General features: G+C 40.0%; 1 protein-coding gene across 2 annotated transcripts; it reads left to right on the forward strand.

Annotated features, from left to right (window-relative positions):
• Positions 1–12,902: 12,902 nt before the first annotated feature.
• On the forward strand, positions 12,903–19,623 carry LOC139659519 (hatching enzyme 1.2-like). Of its 2 annotated transcripts, XM_071537824.1 has the most exons (10): positions 12,907–12,942; positions 13,092–13,188; positions 13,333–13,354; positions 13,534–13,587; positions 13,896–14,036; positions 16,246–16,363; positions 17,108–17,286; positions 17,909–17,990; positions 18,609–18,733; positions 18,949–19,623. In XM_071537824.1, exons 2-10 carry the CDS (start codon positions 13,123–13,125, stop codon positions 18,957–18,959), a joined length of 798 nt encoding a protein of 265 aa, XP_071393925.1. In that variant the 5' UTR covers positions 12,907–12,942; positions 13,092–13,122; the 3' UTR covers positions 18,960–19,623. The 2 variants fall into 2 exon arrangements, with proteins under 2 accessions (XP_071393924.1, XP_071393925.1); XM_071537823.1 differs by lacking the exon at positions 18,949–19,623 and having other exon boundaries at positions 12,903–12,942; positions 18,609–18,813.
• Positions 19,624–21,240: the final 1,617 nt, after the last annotated feature.

A 21,240-nucleotide genomic window follows, 5' to 3' on the forward strand; every position in this document is an offset into this window, starting at 1 on the left:
GGGCCTTCAAACAAGTTTTTGAATGCAGAAATCTCCACAGCGTGAGCCATGGCTGTTCACTTTGTTTCACTCACTACCATTCGGGAACCTCTGCTGATATTTACTAGTCATATTATGCCTAAGTAAAGCAGAAATATTACCCCTTTTACCTTTAAAGAAGTCACTGTAATCTAGGGAGACTGTAAATAGCAGTGACAAAACCTCAGAACAACAATGGCTACAGTGAAAGACCGACAAAGGCAGCTGAGAGAATCTGACAATTTTGCATTTACCATTTTATTATATTTTGTGCTGAAAAAATAAAGAAGAAAAAGCTTTGTCCACTAAAGAAAGATGCCCAAGACCCTGGCTGAGATGTACGCCCACTTCCTGGTGATTCAGTCTGTACAGAGGAATGTACTGTATCATGGGAGAGCTGAGACAGATCCACTCTGGCATGAAGAGGGCAACAAGATGATTCAGAAGAATTAGCTTCCCCGACCGCAAGAGGAAGCAGATTTCTTCATGTGGTTAATTTGAATGTGACTTGGTGGGTGTGAGAACCTGTTTGTGTGTCTGTGTGTGTGTGTGTATCCATTGTCTGAAAAATACCTGTCAAGCAAGTCTTATCGTAAACTAAAACGAAAACGAAAACTAGGTGTTGACTTGAAAAAACTAAAACTGCAGTAAAACATCTTGTCTACTTGTAAAATTAAAAATAAAACAAAATAAAAAATATACCTGAAATGTTGTTAGTTTTTATTTTTATGTGCAAGGTAGCATGCTTTGTTAACACGGAAGTAATAACAGAGGAAGTATTTACATTCTCTGAAGCTTGTGTTCTGGGATATTTCTCACCACTAATTCAGTGCCATCTGGTAATCTCTATAATTTGGAGATGAGGTTTCCTTCAAACAATATATTTGCAGCCCTCCTCTGCTCTTCTCTCTTTCATCTGCTCTATGGACCCTTTTCACAGCAACCATTTTGATGTGTCTTAGCAGGGTAAACACAGGTGTACCTAATAACATTAATGATGACTCCATTCCATTTAGGTGTTCCAGTGCCATTCCAATGAGCCAGCATGCACAATATCAAGGCCCTGTCACTGGAACTCCTAAATGGAATGGAACCATCATTAATGTTATTAGTTCATCATCTCTCTCTCTCTCTCTCTCTCTCTCTCTCCCTCCCTCCCTCCATGGGTCCATCACGTCCCATTAGGTCAGATCCCTCTAACTTCCCAGGGTGTGCGACCCTCAGAGACTGCACTTAAAGGTAGCAGTATACTTACAATGAATGCCAACTTGCCAGAACACAGACCACTACAATACAATATACAAATACAAATGTGCATAAACTCTCTGCAGCTAATAGATTGCTTTCAGGTGACATAACACGCCCTCTGGTGGCCATATTGGAGATTGTCACCCCTTTGGCAACAGTGGCTGTGAACACCTGGTTGTTTGACATTATTTTCACACAGTAAGCTCACCAGTGGACCTCCGTGGGGCCATATAAGGTTGCTAGAAGATTTGTGAAACAACTTCAAAGCCTCTATTTGTTTATTAACATGACACTCCAGTGTAGGCACAGAAAGTTTAAAGGGTCTATGTGTAATTTCTGGTCCAATGCTGGCCTCTATCGTTCAGCGTTGTCATTGCAACAACTCTCTGCCCTCCATCATCAGCATCATCATCAGCATCATCAGCATCATCATCAGCGTGGTGGGCAGGTTGGACTGTTTCAGAATCAATAACAATGAACATTCTTTCATGTTTTACAGTTAGCAAATTTTTTTTTTTCAATGGATGCTTGCCAGGATACTGACATTACCATGTTTCCTGTTGTCTGTGGATTTTTGGAACATATCGATGGTAAGGAGTCGCTATTTACTGTGAAGTAACACTAGAAACTTCCCCAGAATAAATAAATTATATTTTCCGATGTGTGTGATTTTGTCGATAAGCAAGGCAAAAAACAAATTGCCAAATTTTTGAATGGACCTTGGGGGCCTTCAAACAAGTTTTTGAATGCAGAAATCTCCACAGCGTGAGCCATGGCTGTTCACTTTGTTTCACTCACTACCATTCGGGAACCTCTGCTGATATTTACTAGTCATATTATGCCTAAGTAAAGCAGAAATATTACCCCTTTTACCTTTAAAGAAGTCACTGTAATCTAGGGAGACTGTAAATAGCAGTGACAAAACCTCAGAACAACAATGGCTACAGTGAAAGACCGACAAAGGCAGCTGAGAGAATCTGACAATTTTGCATTTACCATTTTATTATATTTTGTGCTGAAAAAATAAAGAAGAAAAAGCTTTGTCCACTAAAGAAAGATGCCCAAGACCCTGGCTGAGATGTACGCCCACTTCCTGGTGATTCAGTCTGTACAGAGGAATGTACTGTATCATGGGAGAGCTGCGACAGATCCACTCTGGCATGAAGAGGGCAACAAGATGATTCAGAAGAATTAGCTTCCCCGACCGCAAGAGGAAGCAGATTTCTTCATGTGGTTAATTTGAATGTGACTTGGTGGGTGTGAGAACCTGTTTGTGTGTCTGTGTGTGTGTGTGTATCCATTGTCTGAAAAATACCTGTCAAGCAAGTCTTATCGTAAACTAAAACGAAAACGAAAACTAGGTGTTGACTTGAAAAAACTAAAACTGCAGTAAAACATCTTGTCTACTTGTAAAATTAAAAATAAAACAAAATAAAAAATATACCTGAAATGTTGTTAGTTTTTATTTTTATGTGCAAGGTAGCGTGCTTTGTTAACACGGAAGTAATAACAGAGGAAGTATTTACATTCTCTGAAGCTTGTGTTCTGGGATATTTCTCACCACTAATTCAGTGCCATCTGGTAATCTCTATAATTTGGAGATGAGGTTTCCTTCAAACAATATATTTGCAGCCCTCCTCTGCTTGTCTCTCTTTCATCTGCTCTATGGACCCTTTTCACAGCAGCCATTTTGATGTGTTTTAGCAGGGTAAACACAGGTGTACCTAATAACATTAATGATGATTCCATTCCATTTAGGTGTTCCAGTGCCATTCCAATGAGCCAGCATGCACAATATCAAGGCCCTGTCACTGGAACTCCTAAATGGAATGGAACCATCATTAATGTTATTAGTTCATCATCTCTCTCTCTCTCTCTCTCTCTCTCTCTCTCTCCCTCCCTCCCTCCATGGGTCCATCACGTCCCATTAGGTCAGATCCCTCTAACTTCCCAGGGTGTGCGACCCTCAGAGACTGCACTTAAAGGTAGCAGTATACTTACAATGAATGCCAACTTGCCAGAACACAGACCACTACAATACAATATACAAATACAAATGTGCATAAACTCTCTGCAGCTAATAGATTGCTTTCAGGTGACGTAACACGCCCTCTGGTGGCCATATTGGAGATTGTCACCCCTTTGGCAACAGTGGCTGTGAACACCTGGTTGTGTGACATTATTTTCACACAGTAAGCTCACCAGTGCACCTCCGTGGGGCCATATAAGGTTGCTAGGAGATTTGTGAAACAACTTCAAAGCCTCTATTTGTTTATTAACATGACACTCCAGTGTAGGCACAGAAAGTTTAAAGGGTCTATGTGTAATTTCTGGTCCAATGCTGGCCTCTATCGTTCAGCGTTGTCATTGCAACAACTCTCTGCCCTCCATCATCAGCATCATCAGCAGCATCATCAGCATCATCATCAGCATCATCAGCATCATCATCAGCGTGGTGGGCAGGTTGGACTGTTTCAGAATCAATAACAATGAACGTTCTTTCATGTTTTACAGTTAGCAAATTTTTTTTTTTCAATGGATGCTTGCCAGGATACTGACATTACCATGTTTCCTGTTGTCTGTGGATTTTTGGAACATATCGATGGTAAGGAGTCGCTATTTACTGTGAAGTAACACTAGAAACTTCCCCAGAATAAATAAATTATATTTTCCGAGGTAGTATTTACAGTAGTATTTACATTCTCTGAAGTTCTCTGTGTTTACCTGCTATGACACGTCAAAATGGCTGCTGTGAAAAGGGTCTATTGTCTTCGCTATTGGTGGACATCAACCTGATACAGGTAGGAGGAAATACGAAGCAGGCCAATCACAGTTCTTGTGGTCTTGCGTCGCCCTATGTGTAGTTACATTTTTGGAGAGGAGCATGTAGCACTGCGTTCGATGCAGAAGTATAATTTACCATTTAGTGTTTGTGCCCCCTAGTGGCCGTTAGGAGGCATTTGTACACTGACGGTTAGTCTTTCTGCCCCCTGGTGGCCATTCGTCAGCATTTACTCACTCAAAGTTAGTGTTTGTGCCCCCTAGTGACCGTTTGGAGGCATTTATTCACCCAAGGTTAGTGTTAGTGCCCCCTAGTGACCGTTTGGAGGCATTTATTCACCCAAGGTTAGTGTTTGTGCCCCCTCATGGCCGTTCAGAGGCATTTATTCACTCACGGTTAATGTTTGTGCCCCCTAGTGGCCATTAGGAGGCTCATTCACTCGCCTCCTCTCTGCAACACTGCTGTGGTGCTTCGCATCTATGGCACTGTGTGTTATCATACATTTACCCTGTGTTTGTAAAGTGTCTTTGAGCACCGAGAAAAGCGCTATACAAATGTCATGTATTATTATTTATTATTATTATTTTCAGCCGAGGAATAAGGGGTTAAAAGATCAGAGATGTGAGCGAGTGCCAGACCCATATGTGCCTTAAAAGTAATCAGCAAAATTTTAAAATCAATCCTAAAGCTCACAGGCAGCCAATGCAGGGAGGCTAATATAGGAGTAATGTCAAGTCAAGTCATGTGTATTTATATAGACCTTTATCACAAGCATATCTCAAAGGGCTTTACATAGCATCATATACATGTCATATACTACCACACTGCATCATATGTATGTGTTCTCTTGGTTCTAGTACGAATCCAGGCTGCAGCATTTTGAATAAGTTGTAATTGGTCGATTGATTAGGGAGGCCAGAGAAAAGAGCATTGCAGTAATCTAGTCCAGTGATTCTCAACCTTTTTCATATCAAGGACCCTAATTTAGTCCACATTAGAGCCACGGACCCCCATTTGATGAGATTTTGGCTCCCAGACCCAAATCAGAGAATATTTTTATTGTTAGATATGATTTTGTCCAGATTTCCATGACTTTCTGTATTGTAGGTAGAGAGATAACAGTGAAACTATGATCAAAGTAATCATTCTCCTACAGTCTCTGTGTTAACTTCTTGTAAATGAAATAATGGTGAAGTTTAACAGTTCATCAGTTTGCTGGGGACTCCCTGGAACCCCCTCAAGGACCCCTGGTGGCCTCCAGACCCCACGTTGAGAACCACCGATCTAGTCTACTTGAGACGAAGGCATGTATGAGTTTTTCGGTGTCCAACAAAGCAAGAAAAGGACTAACTTTGGCAATATTTCTGGAAGGAAGGCAGAAGGCAGATTTGGTCAAGAAGCTAAAATGTCATGACAAACTGAGGTCAGGATCAAAGATCACCCCCAAATTTCTTGCCTGCTGTTTACAACCAAGTCCTAAAAGAGTCAGTGCTGTCATAACACATTCTCTATTCACTCTTGAGCCAAAAACATACATATCATGTTTCATCGTTATCATCATGTCATCGTTGAGCATCAGAAAATTATTTGACATTTTAATGTCGGACAGGCAACCAATGAGTGCATTGATGGAGGATAGCTTGTTGGGATTAACAGCCGGACCTGTCAGCCGCATAACTATGAGGATACATTGTGCCTGTTAATGACCTGTCCCAGATGCAGCATATATAAAGAGAACAAGACAGGGCCCAAAATAGAGTCCTGTGGGACCCCGCATATAATGGGGACGGGGCTAGAAACAGAGTCACTGATAGATACCACCCAGTCCCTATTGGTAAGATAATCACTGTCTGCTGTGTCTGCTGTGCTCTGCAAGGTAAAACAGTATTCGTAAGACTGGTCAGACGAGGAAAAGCCTAACAAGGTTGTCTCAGTCAACAAATGGAGTGTGTGCCTGAGCGCTATATAATTACACGGGCCAGGAGGCCAATGAGCTCAGCTTTAAAGCAGGTATCAGCGTATGAAGTCGAGGCACCACCAATAACATCCAGTATGCAAAAAAATGTTTTGGCTGCACACACCTACACAGCACACACCTACAGTGTAGCTACAGCGAGAACTTCGATGCAGAACTATAAACTAGCCTTGAGAAGGACAGGCTGTTCACTTAGCCTCGAGTCAACAATATTTAACAATGTGTTTCCAAAAGCAGGTTTGAAGAGACTTTACAGAGAAAGAGAAATAGCTTCTGAAGACACGTTGTCCAGGGTGGACAACAATGTGAATAGACAAGTTCATCAGAAATGAGAAAACCCACCGAGAGACTGTCAGTGTATTAGTAGAGGAGGCCAGAGATGTGCAGCACCGCCCTGCTGTCTGACTGGAGGATTACACTCTCTGCTGGACAATGACCTGGCTCTTTAATGTTACTGCTCACCTCCAGGATTTATATGTATTTTCCAACAACAACCATATATAATTTGGGGATAACACGTTACAAAGTAATGCGTTACTGTAATCGTATTACTTTTCCTAGTAACATAATACTACCGTCTAATTTTCAGTAATCGCATTACGGTTACTGGCCTGGTAAAAATCACGTTACTTATGTTAAACACAGAATTTCAAAAGAATTATGCCATGAGGCATTGAATTAAAACAATCAACGAAAATTGTTTTGCTTCTGGCTTGCCAGAGGGTCTGAAGGCATCTCTGCACTTCTTTTAAGGACATGTTCATTGGGGTTAACACCAGCATGGTTCCCTATCTTTCAAAAGTCAGTAGACTTGCACACCATCCCGACCCTGTGGAGGAAATTCATTATTATACTTATCCCAAAAATCCATGTCCCATGGTGAACAATGATTTTAACCGTTTTAACTAATGGTGTCCAGGTCAATAATGCTCTCTCAGAGTCCAGATTAATCAGCACAGGCACCCCTCAGGGTTGTGTTCACCCCCGGTCTTACTCACATTATGTACAAATGAATGCAGCAGCAGCCAACCTGGGACCTATGATGAACTCTGATGACACTGCCATTCTTGGCTTAGCAGTTCATCAGCATACCATTCTGAAACAGACAGGTTTGTGCAGTGGAGTTACTCTAAGCATCTTATTTTAAATGTGAAGAAGACGGATTGTTTTGTTTGACAGTGTGTGCCTGAGGCAGTCAAAGAGAGAATGCTGTAAGGTGGAGTGAAAGAGGTGTGAAACAAAACTCCAGGTGCATTGACCATGACCTTTATAAGTCCGGTCTCAAAATTATAATAATCAAATTAAAAACGCTAACGACAAACATTTTTTGCCAGGATCATTAATGATAACAAACAATCCTCAGAAACCTTTTTCTTCCATTGACGGACTGATTAACCCCCGCTTCATCCATCTACCCTGAACTGAACGAATTTGCTGATTTCTTTAAAACAAAAATTGTTAATATTAAACAATACATGACTTTCATTACTGGTGACATGCTTCCTATCCCCATCCATATAACCAGGAGGCCTACTGCTACCATGGCACACTTTTCTACTGCCAATTCAAAAACACTTGAGGAAACTGTATGCCAGCTAAAATCCTTTACCTGCTGTCTGGACCCTCTCCCCACAACCCTTTTTAAGACTGTTTTCAGCTGCCTACAGATTGATGTGCTAAAAGTTGTAAATAGATTAATCAGGTGTTTTTCCAAGTTCTTTAAAAACTGCTGTCATTAAGCCTCTGTTGAAGAAAATAACCTGGCTGCATCAATTATCAATAACTACAGTCCCATATCTAACCTGCCATTCCTCAGTAAAATCCTTGAAAAAATAGTGTGCAATCAGCTAAACAAATACTTAATTTCAAACAACCTGTTAGACAGTTTCCAGTCCGGTTTCAGACCCCATCATAGTACAGAAACTGCACTCGTAAAAGTTATTTATGACCTTAGAATAAACACAGACTCAAACAAAATATCCATTCTAATACTTTTGGACCTAAGCGCAGCATTTGATACCTTTGATCACAACATTCTTTTAGACAGACCTGTGCCTAGCTGGTTTAGGACCTACTTGCAGGGCAGAGATTTATTTGTGTCGATTGAGGATTTTGTCTCTGGGAGAACTGATGTCACATGTGTTCCGCAGGTCTCCATCCTTGGTCCGCTTTTATTTAATTTATACATGCTGAATTCTAGAATAGACTTAAAAGTGTTATTACTTGTGTATAAAGCGCTCAATGGCCTTGCACCAATTATATCAGGGACATCCCACTGAGCAATGTTATGTTGATCAGCCATCTAAATGGTTATCAATCAATCAATCAATCAATCAGACTTTATTTGTATAGCACTTTTCATACAAACAAATGTAACACAAAGTGCTTCACAGACTAAAACTTGATAAGACACAATAAAACTAAGGAAACTTCACAGATGAGAACTTGGTAGGACACAGTAAAACTAAGGAAACACCAGATGCACCAATGCAGAGACTTTAAAACTGGTGTAATGTGTGCTCTCCTTCTGGTCCTGGTCAATACACAAGCAGTTTTTTACCTGATGACAGGGTTTTAATGCCAGTGACTGCAGCTTTGTGGCCAGTTTCTCTCTCTGAGCCTCAGGACCAGTAACCAAAACTTCAGTTTTGTCCTGGTTGAGCTGTAGAAAATTCTGGGCCATCCATCCATCCATTTGATATCTAAAATACAGTACTCGACAGTTTCTTTTTAATTGTTTAATTTTCTTGCACATATGGACTTCTCTGGCGCATGTTTTTGATATATTTGATATTTTTACAGCTGTTGATGCATTGTTTAAATATATAATAATGTATTTACTACTTGGTCTAAAACTGGCCTATACATAGCCAAACATGTCCTGGGCTATATGAGAGCTAAAGCATAGAGACAACATTGAAAACACATGTAGTGCTCAGTGGGATGCTTGTGACTTATGAACCAAAAGTACCCCTCAGGTCATCAGGCAGAGGCCTTTTATCTAATCCCTGGGTAAGCTCAAAAGCAGGGGAAGCTGCTTTTAGTTGCTATGCACCCAGAAAGCGGAATGCCCTGCCCGAGGACCTGAGATGTACCCCAATGCTTATTTGTTTTAAACTACAGGCCTATGATTAGGTCTTGTATTGTCACTGTTTCTCTGTGTGTATGTGTCCTTGTGTTTTCAATGTATTTTTGAATATTTATAATAATTTTTAAATATGTATATTTTTATATTTACGTTTTATTTTTAAATATAAAACACATGCCTTGTGTATGAAATGTGACCTATGAATAAACTTGACTTGGCAGTGGGTGATCACAGGCCACGTTGTCATCCATGGCCAACCCATCACTCAGGTCTGCTCTTCCTTGGGGTCCCACATTGATAACTAACTAAGTTGGAGGACCCATGTTGAAAGTCTTTGCTCCTGACTGCAACAGCGGATGTACTCTGTATGTCGGGTCAGGTTTTATGGAGTTGAGCCGAAGTTTATGTTACTCTTTTATCATGCGGTCTTAGGGAGCATAATAAGATATGGGATAACAGCTTGGTACAGTAATTTGTCTGTACAAATGAAATCTCAGATTGTTGTAGACTGCTATGAAAACTATGGAGGTTAAAGAACACCTATCCTTTCAGTCAATTTATGAGAAGTCTGTTATCAGACAGGCACAGAAAATAGTGTCTGACCCCACTCATATCCTTTGCTCTATATTCCAGCTCCGGTGAAAGATTCAGGGTCCCTCAGCGCAGGCTAAACACTCATTCCTGCCAATGGCAATTACACCTCCTAACACTGATAGGTAATATGAGTTGCCGGCCGCAGGGTCTGTGCAATATGTTTTCACTGCCACTAAACGTTAATGAGCATATGTGACACAACAATATGAATGTGAATGTGAAGATGTAATGTGCAGATGTGTGAGAATGTGTAGATGTGTGAGAATCTGTTATTTGATGTAATTTCTTATCGAATCTCTTATTCTTATTATGTTGTTTATTTCTTTATTAGGTATTCTCCTAGTATGTTTTTATTATGTTGTATGTGCAATTACTGTTGAGCAGCAGACCTGAGAGTCCAAGAGTTTCCCTACAGGGACAATAAAGTATATCATATCATATTAACCAGGTCAGAGTGGAATTCAGTAGTCACATGTTACCTGGACTTTGATAAATGTCATTAATGTCATGTATTTAAAATGGTTTAATGTAAACTGAACCATGCATGCTCTTTATTTCCCCTCCCAGTCATTTCACAGGTAGTGGCCTCATAAACATTATTATCAATATTGTGTTCAACATCTAATCACAGGCGGTAAATACACTACTGCCTACATAGGAAGAATAAAAGAAAGAAACTACATAAAGCAAACCCATCCCAACCCCCCTCCCCAATTTAGTCCACTCATCTAGGCCTCAACCAGGAAGTGTACCTCAAACATAAAGTGTGCTCAGTAAATGTATGAGGGCCGTTCACCTGACAGTTGAGGGAGCAGATTCTTCTCCCTCACAGACAAACTTTTATTTGCTTTTTAATTTATTTACTTTTTCATGTCAGTTATGCAAAACTGACATGATGTCTCAAGGAAGTGGTACTGCACAAAAACTATGGCATCTGCATGTTTATCTGGACTAACCTGTATGTGGTGTTCAGGTTGCCAAAAGATGCGACTAACCCTAACCCTCGGGAACAGTTCTTCTTGTTTGTTTTGGGGTTTTTTTTTTTTAAGAATAACAATGAACAGACATGGTACATTTCCTGGTAAACATGAACAAGCTTTGGAAAGGTGTGTGTGTTAGGTGTAGAGCTGAGTGCTATTGACTCGTAAAGTATTTCAAGCTTTAAAGTTGATTTAAAGAGAAGAAACAATTCCACGCCATCAGTACCAAAACACAAAATAAGCCTTGTTGTCATTGCTAACTAATTACTTATTAATGCATTTTATAGCCTTATAACAGCACTACACACTACTGCTTCTGTGCTTCAGGGTTGTAGAGGAATATGTGTGTGCCTCATACAGTGTCTGTTGTTGACATGTGATAAGGCACCAGTGAATAAACAAAGCCTATGTAAAACTATGTCTGATTATTTACCAGATAAATGGTTATTGCCTTAGATGTGGGTTAGTTGGTGCTATAGCACTATCAGAGGCTCACCCATCAGTCAGATCACACACTGGGGATCACACACTTAACAACTAGGCCTACACCAGATGAGGGATCACACACTACTCGTCACTGCAACTGAACCAAACTGAACGCACCAAACTCACATGAAAACACGAGCTCTCGCGGTATGCTTCGAGATGCCGGTAGCAAAGCAAACATGGGGATACAGCATAGATATAAAATCACATTATACATTTTTATGGGTACTAGAGCTTGTTGTTGTTGCGCCACCATCTGCATGGAATAAAGGAAGAAACAGAGGGCAAAACAGTCCGGGTCTTTTGGCCATTCAATTAACTTTTCAGAAACAGAAAATAAAAAAAATGGAAAACGAATGATGATTTAATTTTCATTTCAAAATCCATCCAAGTGTACAAGGCATTGTCCGTTTTCCTGGTGAGAAACGGCAAATACAACATTTACAAAGGACTTGATTTTCCTTTTCTCCTTTGTAAAACAGAAAATAAAATAACAAAAATTAAAAAAAAAGCCTATTTGGGATTGCAACCTGAATATAGAGCTGTGCGTCTTTCAGCAGCATCAAGGCCTGGAAAGCAGAAAGGAGAGAGAGAAGCAGAGAGGGAGGAAAATAGAATTAGCAAAAAATACACAGACCCAAAACGCATTTACATAAAGTTGTGGAAGGGCAGACGTAGCAGTATGGACCGCAGAGGAGCTGCAGGTGAGCAGCAATGTGAATCAAATACCTGTTGCTACATAATGGAGCCAAGTGGGAGCTGAAAATGTTTGTAGGCGAAGTTGGCTACGGTGCCAGATGATTATGTTGCATGTAGGGTAATAAATAATAATTATAAATTCTACTTTCCGGTCTAAAATCAGCATCTGGCAGCCAAGGTTTTGTGTAATCAAAAATTGAGTCTTCCCTGTATTTTTTTCCTGTGCCTTGGTACCAGAAAGATTGGTAGGCCTATCTATCAATTTATTGTATGAAGACTTAACTAGTTGATTGCTCCTCGGTGTGGGCTAAATACCGTATTGGCTTGTTATGGCACAGCTTCATAGTTTTTCATTGGCTATTGACGGAATCCATTCGCATTTGCGTTGGTGAGTACACACTACCCGACTGCGTCCAGATTCCGCTTGTAAAAATCAAACATGTTTGATATAATCGTAGTGGCTCCGACTCACATTGGGAGGCAAGAGTCTGTTCCCCTCACACACTTGTCGATTAGAGTCTGTACCCCTCATACACTTAGGCTATAGATTTTCTGTGCCAACTGGCCACGCCGACTGCCCCAAAATCTGCAGACTAGTGCAGACCAGGACAGACTCGGCCCGATTGTGAGTCCTGGCTAAAATCGGGGGAATAGTTGTCTAGTGTGAAATTTCCCCGAAAAGGAGTGCTAGCTTTGTCCCCTGGAAAGGTTCCAGTAGCGACATTCCACGTCCCACAGAACAATATACTGAACTTAAACAAGTTCATTGTTCCTAAATGCATTCCACATCTACCCTGCTGCACATGATTTTCCAGATGATTGTTTGTTTTGTTTTACCTTCCTGGACAGGTGTCACGGTTCATTGTTTCTTTTCTTTTCTGTCCTTACAATCTGCTTTCCTTCCAAGAAAAGTGTCCGTTAAGTCACTTTCTTCCTGCAAATCTATAATAACTAACCGCATATTTGGTTAATGACAGAGGTTGAAAGATCCTCTGCCACGCCTTGTGTTGGCTGTCTATAAAAAGCAAAGAGCCGAGCACCTGCAGCATCCAGCATCGGAGTTGCATGACAGGTGAGCTTCACTCCTCCCTTCTCTCCTCCTCCTCCTTCCTTAGGAACAGACACTGATACTCGGGTGTCGATTTATTGACTTATCACTTAACTTTTACTAGACCACTGAACAGCTGCTGAAACAGTGCTCTGATATTTACTGTATTCCAGATTTGAAGTTCGACAGGAGAGACCCTTCATCATGACTCCAGTTCTCCTCTTCCTCCTCCTCTCATTGATGAGCAGGACAGTCTTCTCCGCTCCTCCGGTAAGCTTGACCCTCTCACCACTAACATCACAGGTTCACTGGGCTTTGAGATGACATTACACATGTTCATCTACTGCACTGCAGCTGCAATATCTGAAGTCATGAATAAACAAATCATTGCAATGTTGTGCCTTTGTGCTGCAGAATGCAGCTGATGAAGATCCGGGTGAGTTTAACAAATAACAGATATCACAGTGATTTTTCATTTTAATGTGGACTGTGCTATCTTTAATTCTACTCTACCTTTCTCTCAACTCTCAGACACATAGTTTTAACTGGATGTTTAACAAGTGAACCCATTGCTCCATGTTTCTGGTACACTTAGTCTTCTCTGTGTGCTTCCAGACCTAGAGTCTATGGACATCTCAGAGATCCTTGAGACAGCTAACAAGGGCCTAGGTAAGATCTGACTCATCGGGCTGAAATATAAATATAATACAGCCGTGAAAACATGGTGAGACTTCATCATGCTGGATGTATGTGACAGTTGCAGCTGATTGGTTTTCATTTCAGAGAAATTTGAATGGCCATCAAAGATGTTAAACTCCATGTATGAATGAGATGGACGGATAAAGCATTGTTGAATTGTTTTCTTATAGATTCTCCTTCCTGATCCGAACGCGTTTGTTAGGTCTAATCTGTAGATGAATAAATACTTAGCTAAGTGTCTGTCTGTTCAACATATCTGTCCTCTCTGTCTCCTGCAGATTCAAGGGAGTTCCCCGATGGTGACATTAGGGTGAACCGCAAGAGGAACGCAGTACCGTGCACGGCCAGAGGCTGCAAGTGGCCCAAGTCAAGATGGTCAAGATACGTCTACATACCCGTCCGTATCTCCTGGTCATTCTGTAAGTTACTGTAAGGTAATCCTGACCCCTGACCCCTGACCCCTACATCTTAAACCAGTGTACTCCTTTTTAAACTTTGTTTGGTTTCAGTCAGAACTAGAAGGGTTTCATTATACCCAAAAAGAGATTGTTACCTAAAATTCATATAGCGATATTAAGAAATACAATATGTTGACTATAGTAGCGTTCTCATTTGTCCAACATGTGCTAGCTCAGAGCCAGTGTAGTGGCTGCTTGCTTGGAGCAAAAATGATGCTTTTTACACCTCTTAATAATAAATAATTTATGTAGCACCTTTTAAAACAACTGTTACAAAGTGCTTTCCAAACAGTTAAGAAAAATAAGTACATTCAGTACACAGAACACAAGACAAGAGATTAAAAATGAAGTAAGTAGTCAAATGAAAGTCAAATGAAAATATAAGGAAACAGACAGGATTATTATTAATGTAATAATGTTCCGTTAATGTAATAAATCATTAATCTAATGGAAAATTGCAGCATGACAGTATAATACTGTATAATAATCCTGCTAATGTAACACATTTAATGAACGCTGCTTGAGTGCTGATGAATACCGGTGCCAAAACGTCAGACAAGCGACATACAAGTGGAGACTGAAGAGTGAATTAGCGAGTGCTGTTTTTTCCTTATTACGGTTTTATTACATTAAAAGGAAGAATACATTTTTTTTTAAATGTAATTCATTTACAATGATCACCCAAGACCTTTCCATACATATTCATACCTTGTTAGAGCAGCATAATTAATGACCAAATCTGTGAATGGGTGACAGCTATGAGTTGAATTTTGACTGTTATCATATATTTCATTATATATTTTATTTTTGAAAACTTAATAGGAAAAAAGTGACTATAGGTCACATTATTGCACCATTACCTGCAAATTGTTATTAAGTCAATGGTTTATTAGGCTACACTAATGGGAAGTTATTAGGCCTATATTACATTACATATTACATTACAGTTTATACCTACTTATTTATATATACTTATTACTTATATCCACTCATACCCACATATGTGTATATAATGTTTAAGATTTAGTAATCAATATTTAACTAAGCAATCTGCAAAACTGCAAGTAACATCTGCAAGTAACAGCTATAAGTAATCCATAAATGTTAGTAGGCTAATCCATTTCTTTCCAACACTTCCCACTTTTACAGTTGTCATGTTGAACTTGTCAGCAACATGCAGCATGTTTACATGATATCACAACTGTTTAGATTCTACTATATTGCTTTTATTATTTTATTATTATATTATTTTATTTTTGCCACTATTTTTATTGCCTATCTATGTATTTGTCTGCTTATAGCCTACTGTATTTCCTTTTCCCTGCTGAATGCTATTACCTTTGCTGCTCCAACGACCTAATTTCCCCACAGTGATCAATAAAGTTTAATCTTATCTTACATTAACAGTAAGACGCTGGCACAGCATGAATGCAAAAATGACAGGGCAACATAACAGTCTAAAGGGTTGTTGTACTATTTTATGAGCAAATATAATTAAAAGCTTCAACAATATAGTTTATAATCAATGAAAATTGTAACTTTCATGGCAGCAATCATTTTTGAAAAGTAGGTGCTTGCCATTTTCGATTGGATCCTGTTTTCCTCAGCTCTGTGTAAAGTAGTGCAAAAATAAATAATAATAATAATAATAATAATAATAATAATAACTTTTTTATAGCACCATTCATACATAGAGTTAAACTCAAAGTGCTTTACATAAAATAAATGCATCACGAGCAAAACCAAGACAAAATTTGTCTAGTAAAATTACATTAAAAAAAAAAAAGAAACAAACAAAGATTAAAAAATAGGAAAGTAAGGATAAAAAATAGAAAGTTGTCAGGTCATGGATAACTTGAAAATTAAATATATACATGTCAGAATTGATGTCAATATGTTGAAAAAGACATGCTTTGGGGATTGATTTTTGTCCATTGGCCCTTTAGGACTGGACTGGAGAGCCACACCAGGCAGGCAAGACATCAGTAGCTCTACAGTTGAATCAATGGGTATAATGGCAAATCATGGGGAAATAGTTCCAGGTTGAAAATACCCGCGGTTGTGCTTTAACTAGTGGATAGCTTGTTTAGGGAGGGAATTGTTCAGCAGGCAGGATATTGTTGGTTTATCCCTGCGCCCCTCAGCAGCGTCTGGCTTTCTGTGTCCACAGCCCGTGCAGAGCGGAACGTCATCATTCGAAGCCTGGTGTCCTTCTACAGATCCACCTGCATTCGCTTCCGTTGGCGCAGCTACCAGAGGGACTACCTCTCCTTCTATCCTGGCACTGGGTAGGAACACACACCCCTACACTAATGTGAAAAGATAGGAAATACACACACACTTTCTCTCACATCTTAAAAGGGAAAATTCACCCTCAGATACTCTTCCACTGTTGAATGCCTTTTGACAACCCCCACAGAACAGGCGTGAACTTGTTGCATTCAGCTAAGGGTTATATGTCTAGGTGGAGAGAGCGATATCTATATAGCATAGTATTCAAGAAACAGTGAGTGTCGCATCCTTTACTCAACACCCAACCTGTCTCTCTGCTGCATTGCATTCTGATCTCTCTCCTGCTCCTGTGGGTGGAGAAATTGGTCTCTCTCCTCTTCTGCGATGGATTTCTCCCTGTATGATTATTGAACATCTCGTGGAGCAAAATGGCGGCTCTAGAAAGAAGCCCTCGCTCTTTGACTCTGAGGGACTGACACCAAAACCTGTTGATGTTTTAGATTGCTGAAAAATGTTCCGCTGTCAAACGTCATTGTAGATGCCGGGAATACAAAAAATACACCAGCAAACAACAAAATGGGCCCAGAAATACAAGGAAAACAAGACTTTTTCTTTTTTACAGTGTTTAAGTTTTAGGGTGGATTTTTCCTTTAACAAGTCTACAGAAGGCCATACACAGTATATGTACATAAAATGACATGGCTTGTAGACTACTGTTATAAAGACTATACACACCTATCTCACCATTTGATAAGTGTATTGATATGTGTTTGCTCTGTGTGTGTGTGTGTGTGTGTCAGATGTTGGTCCTACCTGGGTCGCCAGGGGGGGCGTCAGCTGATCTCCCTCCAGAAGCGAGGGTGTGTGTACACGAGAACGGTGCAGCACGAGGTTCTCCACGCCCTGGGCTTCCACCACGAGCAGGTCCGCTCCGACAGAGACCAACACGTCAGCATCCTCTACCAGAACATCCAGCCAGGTCCGCTCACGTTTAAAAACATTTCTAAGGCATTTCATGAGGTAGCGCACAGTGCAGAAAAACAGGAAACATGGAGGAGTGATGCTATTTTTTTTTTCACAGTTTATACTATTCAAATTAATAATTTTGTCTTCAAACATTCATCTGTTGATTAATGTACTCATTATACTAATGTTTAAACAAATTATGTTGAGAATTATACTGTGTTAATTATGTTGAGCTATTTACTTAATTATTTTGAATGCACCCCATTGTATCTTCCCCCTGTTTTGTATGTGGACCTGCAGAAAAGTGATTTTTGTTTGACCACGTTGCATTTTTGAGTTTATCTAATTAATTCTGAAAATGTTTTATAAACCATAGAGTTGAAGAATTTTCTCAACTCAAAAACATGAAAAGGGAATGGCAGGTTTTCACCTGACGACGATAAGATGTAATTAATTGTGTATTTTGTTAGATATATATATATTTTTTTAGAAGATCTTGACTGGTGACTTTGTTCTCTTGATCTCTGTGGAAAAAAAACAGGAACAAATGTAAATTTAAAATACTGGTGGACAAAAAAGTAAATTTCAAAGCCTTGTTGTCAGAGTAATATATGATGTTTTCTGCTCCTCTACAGGGAGGGCACACAACTTTAGGAAGGTGGCAACTAACAACCTGGGCACTCCCTACGACTACAACTCTGTCATGCATTACGGCAGGTGGGTGTGTGTGAGTGCGTGCAGGGTTTGAGGTTTGAGCCCATATATCCATACATGTATGATGGTGTGAGTGACGCCTCGTCCACGATTGAGTCTGTCACATTCTCTGTACGTCATTTCCAACGCAACGTCGCCCCCAGCTGGTCGGTACACCGGATGTGTCGCACACACAGAGCGACAAATCGCAATATGGAGGAAAGTTTACTGGTGGCTATGGACAATCGGTCTCATCTCGGCTATTTATGTTGTTTGTAAAACATAAAAAAAAACACATTTTGGAGGGAGGTTATATTATTTGTTAAAGCAAAGTCGTAGCCTATCGTACACAGGTGAACACCTACATAATGTTATTGTTGCCACCAAATCATCAGACATTTTTCCAGAATTTAAAATGGTGAACAGTGAAATATTATGTTTTCTACTGTATGATATTTAATGGTATTAAAAATAGCTCATAAATCCAGTCAAGAACGGAGTCAAGACGGACAGGAGAAAATGCAATATTTCGATTTTTTCAATGTATCTGTCACTGTGTGTGTGTGTGTGTGAGTGTGTTTGTCTGTGCATGTGTGTATAAGTATGTATGCTAGAAATTTTTGTATTTGTGTTCTGTTGTAGGTTTGCGTTTTCTAAGAACAGGCAGCCAACCATCATCCCCAAGCCCAATGCCAACGCTGTGATTGGACGAGCCTCACGGATGAGTGCCAATGACATCAAGCGGGTCAACATCCTCTACCAATGCAGTGAGTCTAAATTAAAGACTAGATTCTCTGAGCTTCTATCAGAAACCATTACTCATTCAAGTTAAAATTCCCTATAGGAAAAAGAAAAACACAACCCACTATTGTTTGGGTTTCCATGTAAAAGCAGCACAGAGGAATTGTGCTGTATGTGATTGATATTAATCTCAATTCCTCTGCAAATCATAATCTCATAACCCCATTTTTTCTCCTACTAGGAGGGTACTGATGGAAGAAGAGTGTCGCACTCCAGACACTTCACGTCTCGGATCGTCTTGATTACAGCAAAGACCCGGACCTGTTGTACTTCCAGGAGAATATTACTTCATTTTTCGTGTTACACAATTGAAATTTGTCTTTCTAAATATCCAATCCAGATACACAAACACTGATTTTGGTGTCAGGTGATCATACTTGCAACTTTTAGGATGTTAATCAACCTCTCTAACTCAACATGAAATTACTGCTTTGAATTTAAAGGAGAATATCGGTGTCATTTAGAGTTTTAGCTCCTTTACTTCTGTCTACGTCTAGTTTACATTCCCCCTTGTCAATTTCCAATGCATGCCATATGTAATTAGGGTTTTTACAAATTGTTCGTTGTTTTTAAAATATGAACTTAACGGTGTCAAACCTAGCTTGAAATGAACCGCTGCCCTGTCTAACAACGACGTGCTAAAGACAAAGACATGGATGTGACAGTAAAGTTTTAGGGGCAGCATGTTTTTGAGGGATTATTTCCAGGAGGAGACTTCTTCTTCCTTCTTGAGATGAAAACACTCAACTCAGCTCAGTGAAATAAGGAGAAAACAGAAAGTTTGACCAAACCAAATGAAGGCTTCATGTTTACTGTGATGGATTCTCTTCTGCACAATAAAAGCACTTGATAGCAATATAGGTGTGATTTTATACCTCCACCAATAAGAGGCAGTAGCTTCCCACCGCATTAACAGGCACGTACAGCACGGCTCACTGGGTCTCTTCAGCTTTTCAGTGTAATACTGTTTACCACAAACCAAAAAATGCAGAATATATGGTTCATTTTACATGGATAAATACAGCCAGAACAACTTATTTCCAGCAACTGTCTATTGTGTTAAGTTATCATATTAAAGTAATATGAATTTTTAATAGCTATAGAATAGAATGGTACACATATACATGGGAGTTAGATGCCCTTCCTCAAAGGTACTGCAGCAGTAAGATCAGATAAGATCAAACCTTAATGATCCCTGTGGGACAATTGGGGAATTAGTATTGATCACTCTCAATACCAGCAACTCTTCAACTAAAAACAGCCCGAACAAACTGCTGCCCTGGTTTTATTCTTTTTTTTTTTTTTTTACAGGGTTCACATTCAACTATTTTACATTAATAGAAGGGTAAACGTATTTTTGCAAATGTGTGGTTGAAGGAAACTTTTCCTGCTGCACCGAGTCATACTCTGTCACCTCCAGGTAATAGACAGCACCATGACTCATTGGTGTCATCAGCAGCCACAAATATAAGCTTTGGCAATCGTCTGTCATCTCGGCTGTGTCTAAAGCAGAGTGATAGCTGTGTTATTTTTGGTATCCGTGCTGGTGTGCAGTGTGATAGGTACTGGCTGGTGTAGGTTTTGTTGTGGATTTGTGTCATTCCTCTCAATCTACCAGCTCCGTAAAAGGGGCACTGACTACCCAGGTGCCCCCAGCTGAGGGAGGGGCCCCTGAAGTGTCTGGACTGAAATGACTTTTGTGGTCCTCAAGTGCAGATTTATAAATATTTTATACTTTTATTTCACACTGCTCTGGTTTTGAAACAGGATTTGGTTGAACTCTACAAAACTGCACATCAAATAATACTTTCTCAAAAATCAGATACAGCAACTGCCGTGTTATCTGAGACAAACTGGAACACGCAGGAATAATAATAATAATATATTTGGCTCGGTTTTTCCTGTGCAGACAAGCAAAACCTTATCCTCCCTGGACAGATTTGGACGACTGGTGAAAGTTTGGTTATGACAGCTGATTAGCTATCAGGGCAGCAACCAAAACCCTGAATTTCAATCAGGGACGTGTCTGATAATCGATCAGTAAATGATTGAGTGGAGGAGTGTTTGTGTCAGGTTTGTAGTTGGGACCCAAAAGCGGAACACAACAGGCAGAGGCAGGGGTAAAAGTTCAAGGGTTTTCACTGAGCCGAAAACCAAAGTCCAAATCCAAGTCAGAACCAGATAATCCACATCAAGCCGGGCAACAGTACAGAAACAGTGAGCTGAGACAGAATCCAGGTCATAACAAGTTACGGGCCACAGGAAAACAGGAAACAGGCTGGAACGACACACTGGAAAAAACACTGGGACGAACTGGCAAAGACTGACTGACAACACACAGGTATATATACACCATCTAGCTAACGATAAGTGGAGACAGGTATGCTTTGATGGGCTGGTAGATTGTGCAGAGGAGGCGGAGACAAGGTGGAACAGGTAAGAGCGGGAAACACCAATCAGTGGAGCTGAAGCA

Source organism: Centroberyx affinis, unplaced genomic scaffold (assembly GCF_046629955.1).
Source record: "Centroberyx affinis isolate AG114_WGS23_722 - 3 ecotype Tasmania unplaced genomic scaffold, CSIRO-AGI_Caff_v1 ptg003130l_1, whole genome shotgun sequence".
NCBI lineage: Eukaryota > Metazoa > Chordata > Actinopteri > Beryciformes > Berycidae > Centroberyx > Centroberyx affinis.